Below are 15,054 nucleotides of genomic sequence, written 5' to 3'. Positions count from 1 at the left end.
ACTTGTCTGATCCAGCCGACCCTCGGACCTCCCGACTTATAGACCATCCGACTTGTTTGGTCCAGCCGACCCGCGGACCTCCCGACTTATAGACCATCCGACTTGCTTGGTCCAACCGACCCACGGACCTCCCGACTTATAGACCATCCAACTTGCTTGGTCCAGCCGACCTGCGGACCTCCCGACTTATAGACCATCCGACTTGCTTGGTCCAACCGACCCGCGGACCTCCCGACTTATAGACCATCCGACTTGTGGATCTCCCGATCTGCGGACTTTCCGACCCACGGACTTTCCGAACTACGGACCTTCCGACCTGCGGACCTCCCGACTCGTGTACCTTCCGACCCGCGGACTTTCCGACCTGCGGACTTTCCGACCTGCGGACCTTCTGACCTGCGGACCTTCCAACCTGTTATTTCCTTATAAACGCACCTATTTTACCTGAGTTTCCCGCGGTGCCCCTCGACCCGTTCGATCACCTCAATTGTAAGGCCCATTTTTTCTTTTTACCTTGGGCTTTTTAACCTAATTCTAAATTTCATACGTAACAACAATAAAATTCGTAAATGTTGATTCTGAAGTTAATAAATAGATGTTGAGCATTGCACATCAAATGATCGAACAATCACAAGATACAATATACTTCAACCAAAATATATAATATTGAAGTTTTTCAAGAATTTTACTTAATTTATTTTCTCCATATTAAATGGTCGTTAAACTTTTAATATGCTAATCTACGAGCATGTACATTATTGTTATATGATCAAGCAGAGAATGTACATTAATTATTGCTATATAAAAAAATTAATAGATACGATCTGATCGTTGCGAGTGTCATATGATTAAAATCGTACAAAGTTTTATATAATTTTTTAAATAAATAGTTACTTAACATTCTTTAACATTCTTATAACATGCTAACAATTCTTTTCATATTACATACTATCAGGCGCAAAAAAAAAATTGTGAACATCACCAATTTGAAAATTCTTCATTTTTATTACATGATATTTTATTTCCTAGTTGCTAATTGGTCATATTTCAATTGAATTTTATGCATATAATGAATTATGTGTTACTTACTCTATTTACACATAGCAAGATTTATTGTATTTTTATCCTTTAAAATAAAAGTAAAATGTACTTTTTCAAATTTTGGGAATAAATAATAAAAACACCTTGAAAAAGTATGCCAAATTTATGTATAGATATAATGTTAATAAATACTTTATGGTTATAAATAAGGGGGTTGTTGTTGGCTATAATCATTCATTTTATTACTCTCATTTGGTTATTTCATCAGCATTCTTTCTAGGTATTGTTATAGAAATTGATTTTTCTTAGCATTTTTTTTTGTTTTTTAGATTGTTTGTTTAAAATATAACAATTGACTTTATTTATTTTCAATTTAGAAATCTGCTTCTTTCACGGTTCAAATATGAGCAAAGAGGCAAAAACAGGTAAAAATTTCAATCAATAATATTTGCTAGAGATAATATATATTGTTCTTTCAATTTTTACATTATTCTATTAAGTTTTATTTTTTTCATGAAATTTATATTTTTTGATTATATATTGTGGTAATAAGATCTGTTTTTATTCCTAAAAATTATGTTTATACAGAAAGTTGGAAATATTTTTTCCAATTTTCTTTGTTCTACTAATAAGTTGCTTTTGATTTTTTTTCCTCAAACTATTGGACTTAGTTTTTTAAGTTTGCTAGGTAAATATAATGTGAAGTAAATTTTTTTTATAAAATTGCATAGTTAACATACTTTTAATGTTTCATTTATATAGATAATGAACACCAAATAGTTCAAAATGACGCGAATCTTGCACCAAACAAAAGTTTCGAAGAGCAAATTCCTTTGCCACTCGTTCAACCAGTACCGGCCGTTGTCCAACCGGAAAATTCCACGCCACTCCCCGAGCCTTCCAAACCAAGACATTCGGCATTGAGAATGAGAGCTAGCAACGACCCGTCGGTCCTACACGAAGAGAAGGCCAAGAGGAGGAAGAAGTAATATGGTGAAAATTAATTCATGATCTACAATAATTTAATTGTTATATTTATATATTATAATAAATTTAACATGTCTATGCATTAATAAGAATATGTTTTGTTTTTTTTTATTAGTTTTTTTAATTGTAATTCTTTGAGCTTGGTATATTTATAATTATATAATTGTAACATCAAAATTTGTTCATGAACTTGAAAATAAAAACAGACAATAAGGAAAGCAAGAATAGTATACCATGCAATAATTTGATTCAATCCAAAGCAATATGCATTTAAAGACTTTTATATAAATATAGATAACTATTAAGTATATAACATACACAATAATTGGGTTAACATGAGCGACTTATCAGGAGATGAGCCACTGGTCAGACCCTAATTAAAGAAGAGCCTTTTTTAAAAAAAAAAAAAATAGCTCATTATCACTATTAAATTTTAAATTTTATTTTATACATATATATTTTTTTATTATTATTATCGAATTCGATTTTAATTAAGATTAAATTTAAAAATATAATATTATCTATATCTCTTTTTTTTTTTTCTTTATCTCTTATTCCTAATCACACCGCACTACATCTTTCGAAATTTAATCATTGCCTACACCTCTCGCCTGCTCCCACCCATCCACGCCAAAACCCACTTCTCCCTCTCTCTACACTTTCATCTTCTCTCAGTTTTTCTCACTATTCGAACCTCCAGACGAAGCGGTGTTAGTTCAATTTCCATATTTTTTCCCGAGTCAACACCGTCATCAGACTGCAACCTTCAACTTGTTGTCTAGCCGACGTCAATGTTAATGATATCATTTTAAAAGTACATTTAGTCGTGTGTTTATAGAATCTAAATTCTACTTTTGCTCAGGGTCCCGAAAAAGTCCGAGACGGCCCTGGTTAACATGCAAACCATCTAATCTAAGTCTATTTAACGTCTTGTTGTGAAATTATGAAAAACAAAGGAAAAAATAAAAATAAAAATAAAAATGATCCCCGAATAATGGTATAATTTTCATATTATTTATTACACCACTACAAGAAATTATTAATTTTGTAACGAGATTTTTTCATTCCTAAATTCACTTTTTCTGTTACTAATGATATTAGAGACGGAATTAGAGATGGAATTACGTTAACTACGTGAACTTTAGGAACGGAATTCCGTTACAAATATACTATTTTTTTTTGTAGTGCACGTATTTACCACAATCCAAAATACGAGATTTAGAAAACTAATATTCATTAATGGTTACCAAACTACAATGATAATCTAGCAGTCTTCAATCTCTATGAATCATATAAACGTATTTCCGAAAAGGAAAATTTATTCTTATTCTCGAAAACGTATTTCCGAAAAGGAAAATTTATTCTTATTCTCGAATTCGTCGCAAACCCAAGAAAAGATAGGATTGTCAAGTTATATATGTTACGAAATATTTATGTGTTTTCCACTCTCCTTCCTTCTTTTATGTTTATAGATTTGTTTGATTCGTTTTTCAAATTATTTTTTTGACTATTCATCATTTAAATCAAAATTCAAGTAAAAAAAATAATTATAATAACTCAAAATAAGAAACAAAACAAACAAAAGTTTATATTTTTACTTGATCTGATTATTTTGAATTATTCTCCGTAAAGTTTCTATTTTTGCAAAAGCTTTGTATATAGTGGGTGTGTTCGAAATAAGTACATTTTTATGTCATCGTATTTAACAATACTTATATCATTACCAATACTTTAATTTTCTAAGCATTCCGAATTTTGTTTATTCCGTTAATTATCTATGAAAATTAATAATAATTGACAGTGACTCTTATTTATCTCTCTCTTTATACGGACATTCTTAATTAATTACTGTCAATTATTATTATTTTTCATAGATATATCTCAAATGTGTTAGCTTCCAATCATTCAAGTGTAAGTTTGGATTCACATTTCTGGCCGGGATACCAGTCAGCCGGAATGGCATCTTTCGCCACGATCTGTTTGCCCGATTTTACGGTGGTAAGCCTCACAGTAAAAGGGCCTTTCATCCCATCAGGCATATCCATCTTCCATGTCTCGCCCCAACTTCGTTGCATCGACATCCACTTACCTTTGGAATTTGAAGTCAACACCTCGACTGAGGATACGTCTCCGTCTCCACTCATGTGTTCGACCAAGAAAGCAAGATAGTATGGATTCGCGCCTTGGTCGAGCTTGAACTTTATGTCCGTGTGGTAATGACATTGTACTCTGCATAATCCCGTGTTACGCTTAAATTTACAAGTAGAATATACCGACATAAAAATTAAATAAAACCATAAGTTCATCGTGGTGCTTTTGTTTTAAACCTTAAAAGTTTAAAATTTTTATTTAAATAATATTTGATGTGATATTTTACAAGAGAAACAAAAGTATAATTTTTTCAAAAATTATAGAGTCAAAATAGTAAAATAAAAAAAAAAGAAAAAGAATGTATGTTGTTCTATATAACCTTTTATGTAAAAAATAAAATAAAATAAAACGTACGATACTACTAGTATATTAAATAAATGAATTAAATACTCTATAAATTTTATCATATAGTTTAGCTTTTTAGGTTAAAAAAAAATGTACGATACTACAAACGTATAATTCATATTCGATCAAGTTTCTAAATGCAAATATAGAAATTTTATACATCGTTATGGATTATATTGAAATACAAAACAAATATACTTTACTATATATTAAAATTTATCTCCATTAACTCATACCGTCGTTGATGAATGTTGATTTTTCCGGCTTTTCGTAGTGTATCAGCTTGATTGGGCTTGGCTAAGCAACCGAAAGCCGTTCCGCTAAGATCAAAGTGGTGGGAATCATGTTGGCAGCTCGGACACTCATCCGCGATGGTTATTGTAACAGGAAAACCCGAGCATGCCGGATGGTCAGTGCATTTCACCTTCGACCCATATATTTGTGATCGACAATTTTAAATTACCATGCTACATCAAACTTGGTAAATCGATTACCAACCTACATACTTGGTCAAAATAATTAAATCAAACTGACTAATACCTCATAACAAGCCCCACAACCTTTTCCGGATTGATAAATAATATTGTTTCCGGCAGCCACCATGCTATTATACGGCGGATTTTCCACGTCGTTTTGGAATCCACAGGCACCTCCTGCAGGAATGAACGTATAAAATTGACAATTTTTGTCAAAAATATCTCAAGAAAATTATAATTTCGCCCTGTATGTATGATCAATGGATGATGATCATTTTTATCGTGTCATTTTGTATAGCAGTCATATAAATTGCGACATTTTACTCATTTTTTCATGAAAATAAGATCACATCACTATTACATGAGAATCTAGAACAAAATATAAAGATGGTATGTTTTAGTTAACAACACAGAAATATAGCCAGTACAAAAAAGTATCTAATTAGCTTAAATATTTTTAATTATGAAATATTTTTGTAGTTAAAACTTGTCATTTAGCAACATAAATTAATTCCGTCGCTAAATATAAATTATGTATTACAAAATTAATTTCGTTGCTAAATTTCTTTTTGCTAGAAAATTTTATCTTCATAGCAAAAATGTATTAGCTACAAAATAATTTTTCATAGCTAAAATCATTTTGCTATAAAAATCATACATATTTTGTTGCTAAAACTTTTTTTTTTATAAATTTTAATCTTATAGCAAAATAGTTTATGAATTATTACCTTTTGCTGCGAAATTTTTTGTAGCTAAATTTCAACTTTCTTGTAACGAACCTAGGAAATATACAACACAAAAATGATAACTATATATATATGACCAAAATTTTATGATGCATATAAATATCGATCAAAAATACACCAGAAAAATTGTTAATTTCAAGATCATATTGTCAAATCTTGCCAACTTATATATATATTTTTTTTTTCTCTTTTTGTATTTGTATTTGGAACTAGACAAAATTTGCATGGTTCATGAGTCAAATTCAGGCTTTTCCATGATGTACCATTTTGATCATCCAAGACCATTTAGGGCTTTAAATGGGAAATTTTCTACTTTCTAAGTCTTTTTTTTTTTTTCAATTATCTTATTTGGGGCATTTTAGAATTTAGGGTTTTCGATTCAGTAAATACCTAGTTTTTTTTTTTTTTTTTTTTTTTTTTTTTTGTAATCAGTGTTGATTGAATAGAAAGAAGATTTCAATCTTTGATCGTCAATTATTCTCCAATTCGACCATCCATATTTGTGTTCACCGGAATCATTATATATCCTCGTGGGGAATTAAACAAGATTAAGGGAAATTTGTTAATCATAGTAAGCATGCAATTCTAATTATCAATAAAGTCCTAAAATATTTTTCGATACAACTCAATCTTTGTATGTTTATAACTTTTGGCGAGTTTGATCTTGATCCATATCATCATTCTTGCACTAGCTACGGTATCTTAATTCGACTTACAATCATCAACTCATAGACATTGAAAACATACAAGGCCAAATTGCAAATGACTATTCCTTCGCGACTCAAGTGATAATTAGACATATATATATATATTACACATGCACGAACAAAATAAAATTGTCAATTTTTGAGACAGTACTATATATTCTTAAACATTGGCATTACCGGCGCTCCCAAATCCTGTGGGGCTTCCATACCACGTGGCAACTCCGTGCGAGAAAGAATCCTCAACGTGCAATGGGTTGGAATAGGTGCGCGCGCAATTGCCGATTAAAATGAGCAAAAGGGGTAAGGCGATCGAAACAAGAAGTGCATACATGGTGGTGCTTTTTGAGATTTGGTCATACACATTAATGTAATGAATTGGTAATAACAAGAAAGGAAACTAGAAATTATTACAAGATGATATATGTATATATATGGATGGTTCTTGTCTTGTTAGATTTGTGTGTATGATTGGAGTCAATGGCTGTGAGTGTCTTGCGTTTTAGCTAACTAAAGATGATTAAGATGTGTATGTGTGTGTATTAGGAATTTGGATGAGCAAAAATATTGATTCCAAATTAAATTTATTATTTTTTATTATTTTTTATTGTAGCTAAATATGTAGGATCAAACCTGGGACTCTATCCTCAAGGGAGGGATGTCTCACCGGTTGATCTAAAAGGATTTGACAATTAAATTTATTATTTTGGAGAAGGGGCTTGATGCAAATAAATAATATGGATTGAAAATAGTTACTTCGAAATTATTTTTTCATGATCCTATGGTTTTTTTCGGAGATATTAAGTAATGTCAAACATTGTCAAACTAAAATTTCGTCCCTTTTGTATTCGTGATAAAATTTGCACTGTTCATTGAAATGGCTCATTTTCATACTTTTAGCTGATTTCATTTATTTATTTATTTATTTTAAAATATATTTCTTCTATTCCGGTAGAGATAAACCATTTCGTTTGGAAAAATTTAAATAGTATAGATTAGTTATTTAAATATTGAGGATTAGTTATTTAATGATTAAAAAAACTAAAATATATATTTAAATATTCTTATCATTATATCTCAATAAAATATATTATGGATATCATTTTGTAGAGAACAGAATTTTATATAATACAATAAAAAAATATATATTTATTTATTATCATTATTATAAATTAATTTTATAAAAAAAATAGAGAATTTTAAAGGTAAATAAAAATATTGGTTAATTGAGGAGTGAGAGAAATAAATGGGTTTGAGTAAATTCTAGAAATTTAATTAAATTTATTTATATTTATTAAGTATGTTTAACATTAATAAATTTACCAAAAATAAAAAATAATCATCACAAACGTGAGACAGAAAAAATGAAGAGAGTATTTTAATAAATTTACTTTTTTATTTTAAAATATCTAAAAATTAATAAAAAAAAATTATTATGTCAAAATAATTATTTATTATTAAATATTTTAAATTCGTTATATTACTAAAATAAAAGATAAAATTATAACAATATTTAATCAATTAATAATATAAAATTGATGAATTATATAGAGTATGTTTCTTTAGCCGAATTTCTCCAAATTTTACTATTTGGACTTTGCGATTCTCGAAAAAATTACATTTTTTACCCTCACAAAATATCTCATCAAACATTATTTTCATACCAAATTCAAATCAATTTATTTTCAAAACTCATCGAAAAAAAAAACACACCCATAGATTTTGAAATGATAAAAATAAATATATAATATGAATGGCGGGCCATATGATGTAATTTTGAGTTGAATGAAGAATTTAGTAATGAGAAAAAAATTATGGATCGAATAAAATCTAAGGTGACAAGACAAAAAGAGAAAAAGTGAGTTGATAAATGAATGGGCCCACCATCATCTATATTAATATTATAATAATATATAAAAATTTAGGAAAAAAATCAATTTTTGTCCCAATATAATCAAAATTAATCAATTTTGGTCTCGATATAAAAAATTCATCAATTTTGGTCCCAATAAAAACAATTTCAATCAATTTTGGTCTCATTATAAACAATTTTTATCAATTTTGGTCTCACCGTTAAAAAACTAACGGAAATTGCTGACGTGGAGGTGACGTGGCAGTTGACCTGGAAAGTACACGGTCATGTACAATTATACACGGCCATATTGTTACATGGCCATGTATATTTCAGTGTATAATTATACATGGTCATGTTGTTACACGGCCATGTACAATTATACACGGTCATGTTGTTATAGGGCAATGTATATTTCAGTGTATAATTATACATTGTCATGTTGTTACACGGCCATGTTGTTACATAACCATGTATATTTCAGTGTATAATTATACATGATCATGTTGTTACACGGCCATGTATAATTCTATACGGCCGTGTATTTTTCTGTTTCAGTCTAAAATTTTAGTTTTTTGTTATATTTTTAAATTTATTTTTTTTGAATTTAGAATAGTTGATATAGTTAAAATGGAAAAAAAAAATAATAATAATCATAATATAATTAAAATATATTAATTTTAGTTCAAATATAAGTATTTATCGAGTATGTTCTTTTGAAAGATTTTGTCTAAAATTATACTATTTAACAAAAATTTCAATACATTAATTGGATATTTGTAAGAGAAATTTTTTTTGATGTAAGGTGAATTCGAAACTATAAGATTATTGCTTCAAATTCCACATTTCTAAACCTCATGCGTCCACCAAAACACAATCAAATACAGTTGGAATCTCTCAACAAGTTTCACGATACAGTGAAAATTTTCTGGAGACAGATGATACTTAAAAACTATATAATTTACAAGTTATCCTTCCGTACACCTTTAAAATTTACATTTACTTTTTGTATGCATATTAATTGATGTTAGTAATTTATCAGTGGGTAAATATAATAATGTAAAAACTAAATTCTTCTTACTTTTATACAAGTGTATAATAAAGTGAATGTAAAATGATAAATAAGTATTAAAAAAATATTAATAGTTGTTATCCCAAAATTATTTTAGAAAATTGTTCGAGCTTAGAAAAAAAATAAAATAAAAATAAAATTAACTCAATTGTTCAACTCAATCGGAGCCCCAAATCTAAATTAGCAGGCCCAAATGAAGTAATATTCCGTTGAAAATAATTTTTCTCTTGCATTTTTTTCTTCTAATTCGTCCTATCTCTTCTATTTTTTTTTTCTTGCTTTTCTTTTAATTTTTTCATTATTGTGTTTATTTTCGTTCCTTTTTTTTTATGTTTTTGTTTTGTTTATTATTTCCTTCCGTTGTTTTTCAGTCTCTTATTACTTTCCTCTTCTTCTTTTATTTATTTATTATTTATTATTTTTACTAATACGACTTCAAACTTTTTTTTTTTTTTAAAGAAAATTGGAGAATCCACTCAATTTGTGACTAGTTCCGATAAGCTGCAAAAATATATTTTGAATTATAACAGTAATTAATAGTAGAATCCACAATTTATAAAAATAAACTATAAATTCTTAAATTAAACAGACGAAAATAAAAATATTTAAACATGCGAAGTGTACGGATAGAATATTACGTTTCGCGGCTAATTATAATGTTACTAAAAAAATGTGCTCCATAATTTGCTTTAAAGTAAATGCATCAGCTTCCCTCAATGGTAGTAAGTATCGAATAAACATTAATTTAATAATTTCATTTTTAACGTTATTTTTATTTCCTCAATTTATTTGACTAATAAAATAAAAATCACTCACATTATCCAATGGAACGTATGATAGTGACGTTAGACGTGCTTGGTGAACAAGTCAAGGGTGAAATAGTAAATTCACAATGACAGGGACATACTTGCTTCCTAAGATATTCCACGTGTCAATGCTGACATCAGCACTTACGCACCGCAAAAATGGAATATTTTTGCACTTAATATTTATTTTCTAATTTCATTTACTTATACGGTTACATAACAAAATGGTCTGATTAGCCTACAACATGACTGCATCTTAGGGTGTGTTTGGCAATTAACTGATAGTTGTTAGCTGTTAGCTGATTCAATTAGCTGATAGTTATTAGTTGATTCAATTAGCTGGTTTGACTATCTGATTCGATTGGTTATTTGTATTAAAATGTTTGGTAAAATAACTGTTTGATATTAGCTGTTTATACGTAAAATGACAATTGAGAATATTTTTATTTTATTCTTGTTTATAATATATTTAATTATGTTTTTTTGAATTTAAAATATTTAAAAAATTTTGTTATTAGTTATTGAAAATTGTAAAAGTGTTATAAAATTATTTATTTTTATTACAGTTAGATTTCAAAAATAATATATTTTTATTAAAATATATAAATAGTTTTTTTATTAAAAATGATGTAAAATATAAAATAATAATTTTTTTTATATATATTTATTATGTTAGTTGTCGATTAGGTCATTATATTTATAATTTTCAATAAATTTAATTTATTTAATTTATTTTTAGTATAAAATTTATATAATGTAATTTTAATAAAAAAAATTATTAATATTTATATTTTTTATTTTATGTTGATTTTAATAAATTTATATATTTTACAATTAAAATAATTTTTATATAAAAATTAATTATTTTAAATTTATAAAAGTAAAACTATAATATAATAAAATATTCTAATATAATTAATAAATAATCAAAATATATTTATTTGTGTAAAATGTATAATAAATTTTAAAGGCATATAAGGAATAAAAAAAATTTTACATAAAAAACTAATTCAAAATGCTGGGTAAGTTAGCTTTTCAGAAATTAGTTTTTTGGGTCCAAAAAGCTAATTTACAACACCTAAATTAGCTTTTTGACTGGTCAAACAGCTAAAAATTGTTCAATAAGCTAAAAGCTCTTCAAAAAGCTATTTGTCAAATACCCTCTTAATATATCTCAATTCAATATATTTATAGTCAAATTAAATATTTTTAACCATTATTATAATATATAAAAATACTAAATAGGGTTTATTTATTGTTTTAGTTTGAGGTATTTTTTTAATACAAGATATAGAGAATTATATCGATAATATAAAAATAATATTTTGTGAGAAACATATAATATTACTTTCGTCCGATTTGAAAGTAAATATTTATTTTTGGTATAAAATCTAAAAAATAATACTCCCTCCGTCCAAGCTAAAAGTATACATTTATTTTTGGCGCAGAGATTAAGGAATAATAATATTTTAATTATAATGTGTAGGTAAAAATAGTGAAATGACATTTTTGCCCTTACTTTTTGGGTATAAAAGTAATGATGTGATGTAAAGTAGGGGTATTTGTGGAAAAAATGGGGTATTTAATGAAATTGTTACTTTGTAATTGGACGTCCCAAAATAGAAATATGTATACTTCCTAGATGGACGGATGGAGTAATATTTTAATTATTATTGGTAGCTTAAAATAGGGTAAAGATTGATTATAAACTAGAGGTAAATATTTGTAGAAAAAAAAAAATGAAATATTTTTGAAATAGTTAATTTGTAATTAGATAATTCAAAATAAAAATATATATATATTTGATAAATGAAGGATGAAGTATTTATTATAAATACTAAAAATTGTGTAGGAAAAAATCCTATTGGCCAAAAAAACCCTTAATATTTTAACAAATGATTGCAAAAATAAATAAATAGATAAATTAAAATATATTTAATAATAAAAATTATATATGCTCTTTTGTCAAAATTTGCACTAAAAAATTTAAAAATATTTTCAGCTTACAATTTATAAGTATTAAAAATTCAATAAATATGTAAGCATTATTGAAAAAAAAAATAACATGAAATAACATGGATAATATACAATCATTAGTTTTATTTGTTAAAATGCATTTTTAACTTCTTTTTTTTCAATTTTTATCTCATTTAACTAAAATTAATCAATTTTACCGTTTGTAAAATAAAAAGTGTGTTTAATTATATATATATATATTTTTTTTTAGATTGGTACTATATTTTCAATTTTTTTTTATATCTCTTCAATAAATAAAGATATTTATATAAATTCAAAATTATTATTTTTTAATAAAATTAATTTATATTAATCATACATTTTATATCTCTTCAATAAATAAAGATATTTATATAAATTCAAAAATATTTATTTTAAATAAAATTAATTTATATTAATCATACATAAATATTTATATTTTTCATTTATTTGTATTATATAAATTATTCTTTATGAAATACAAAATAATATTCATATAACATATTGTATTAAATATAAATTTTTAAATATTTATATACATATTTTTTTTAAAAAATAATTATATATATTATATTATATATCAAATATTAATTAAAAAATTTCACCCATCTCAATTTTTAACTCATCCAATATTGTCTTTTTCAAATCCATACTGGTGTAGTCACTGTCACTTTGTCAGTAAAATTTAATTTTTCAACTCATCTAATATGGTTGTGTTTCTAATATGGTCGTGTTAAAGATAGAGTTGTGTTAAATACGGTAACAAATTATTTTCTTTTCTCTTTAATATTCTCTCCATCCCACACAAAATTTCAAATATTTTCGTTCCGGTCCGTTTAATGGTATAATTTTTTATTTTGTATTTTTTTAAAAAAATGTTATATACTTTAATCATTTTTTAAATTTTATAATATGTAATTTTAATAAACTTAATTAGATTATTTAGTTATTTTAATTTTAATTTATAATTATTTTTTATTATACCATAATTATTTTTTTAATATATTTTTTAATTACTTATTAACTATAACTTTTACAAATTATCGTATTTATATTCATCTATGAGACACTCTATCGGAGACGAAAAGAGTATTTTATTTCATATATAATAAGTATTTGTTGGATTAATATATATATATTGTGTTAAAATTAATATTATGACATAATTAGATATCGAAGTATTGTAGATAAAATAAATATAAAAATGATTGAAAATAGTAATTTGTGGTAGCATCTTGGTCATATTGAAAACATCCTGATATGTTTGCTATTTACCTCCAAAATTAAATTACTTTCTCCGTTCAAAAATTTTAGTTTTATTCTTTTCTATTTTTTTTTTAAAAAAAAATTTACAAGAATTGCGGAAATACTAATATTTAACTCGTTTAAAATTCCAACAGACCTGTGTATATAAGCAATTTTTTTTACGTTCTAATTTTGATTTGAATTTTTTTATGTTAGATACAGAAAAATATGTCGAAAAAATATGAAAAAAATAATACTTCATTCGTCCAATTTCTATTGTTCTAAAATATATTTACATTTTTTAGGTTATTGTCTTTTTTTATTATGAATTGATAAATTTGCCCTTAATTATATGGTAGAGATTAAAAGTAATAAATGAATAAAGGGTAAAAATATGAAATTTATATAAAAAAAAATAGAACAATAGTTGTCGGACGTCCCTAGTAAAATAGAAAATTAGTTTGTGGACGGATGGAGTATTTTACACATTAAATTTTACAAAATAATAAAATATATATTAAGAATTATGTATGAACAAATAATTAAAAGAACAAACCGGTAATTTTATTTTAAATAACATTTATCAAAAATTTTCCACAACACAAATTGATTAATTTGTATTTGTTTGGAGTTTGAATTTTAATTTGAAGCCTAAATCGCACAAAATTTACACGTGGTTTTATGAAATTGCGCCAAATCCCTTATATTTTTAAAACTGCGTCAAACTCCCTCGTAGTTTCATAAACTCTGCGTTTAACCCCCTCGGCGGTCCTTATTTAACGGTATTTGACCTAAATGCGCCCAAATTGCAAATAAATCTAAAATTTCAATTTCTAAACCCCTAAAATTATAAATATATTCATTTTTTTGTATTTTGTTTTTAAAAATAATAAATATACTAAAAAAATAGTTATTTTTTAATCCGGTTTTAAGAGTTTATTTTTACTATTTTTTAGGCTAAATATAAGGAAAAAAATATATATTTGTAATTTTAGAGGTTTAAAAATTAAAATTCTAAAATTTATTCACATTTTGGGCGCACTTAGGTCAAATACTATTAAATAAGGACCGCCAGAGGGTTAGACGCAAAGTTTATAAAACCACAAGGGAGTTTGACGCAATTTTAAAAATACGGAAGATTTGACGCAATTTCGTGAAATCACAAATAAATTTTGTGCAATTTAACATAATTTGAATAATAAAATTTTGAATTTAAGAATTGTTTAATACAATGTCCGTTTCAATTCAAATTACTATTTTTATCATTGTAGCATGTCTCACTTAAAAATATATATTTTTATATATATATTTAACTAAAATTAATTGTACACTAATACAAAAATATCTTTAATTTTTATGTAAATTACAACTATATCATTATACAGTCCATCACTTCATACAATCAAAGACTATTCAATAAAATATTACTACTTTTATTTCATATAAAATAGATTATTTATCACAAAATCAGAAAGAATGCATTCAAAAGCGACCACAAAATATAATATACATAAAAATTAAAATAACATTTTTAATATAAAATTAATTTTTAATATAATATATAAAATACAATTCTATATTCCTATATAAAATGTTCATAATTTTTTTATTCAGTCTTAAATAATTTATTTTAT

General features: G+C 25.8%; 1 protein-coding gene across 1 annotated transcript; it reads right to left on the bottom strand.

Moving 5' to 3' along the window:
* Positions 1 to 3,929: 3,929 nt before the first annotated feature.
* LOC127241224 (putative expansin-B14) lies at positions 3,930 to 6,784 on the bottom strand. Its single transcript, XM_051260155.1, has 4 exons — positions 6,631 to 6,784; positions 5,065 to 5,174; positions 4,761 to 4,948; positions 3,930 to 4,257 (listed from the first exon to the last, which is right to left on the bottom strand). The coding sequence occupies exons 1-4, from the start codon at positions 6,782 to 6,784 to the stop codon at positions 3,930 to 3,932; spliced, it is 780 nt and encodes a 259-aa protein (XP_051116112.1).
* Between the last annotated feature and the right edge of the window lie 8,270 nt (positions 6,785 to 15,054).

This window comes from Andrographis paniculata, unplaced genomic scaffold (assembly GCF_009805555.1).
Source record: "Andrographis paniculata isolate CXL003 unplaced genomic scaffold, ASM980555v1 Contig82END, whole genome shotgun sequence".
NCBI lineage: Eukaryota > Viridiplantae > Streptophyta > Magnoliopsida > Lamiales > Acanthaceae > Andrographis > Andrographis paniculata.
Note: the sequence above shows the minus strand (reverse complement) of the source record. Positions and strands in the feature narration are given on the sequence as shown.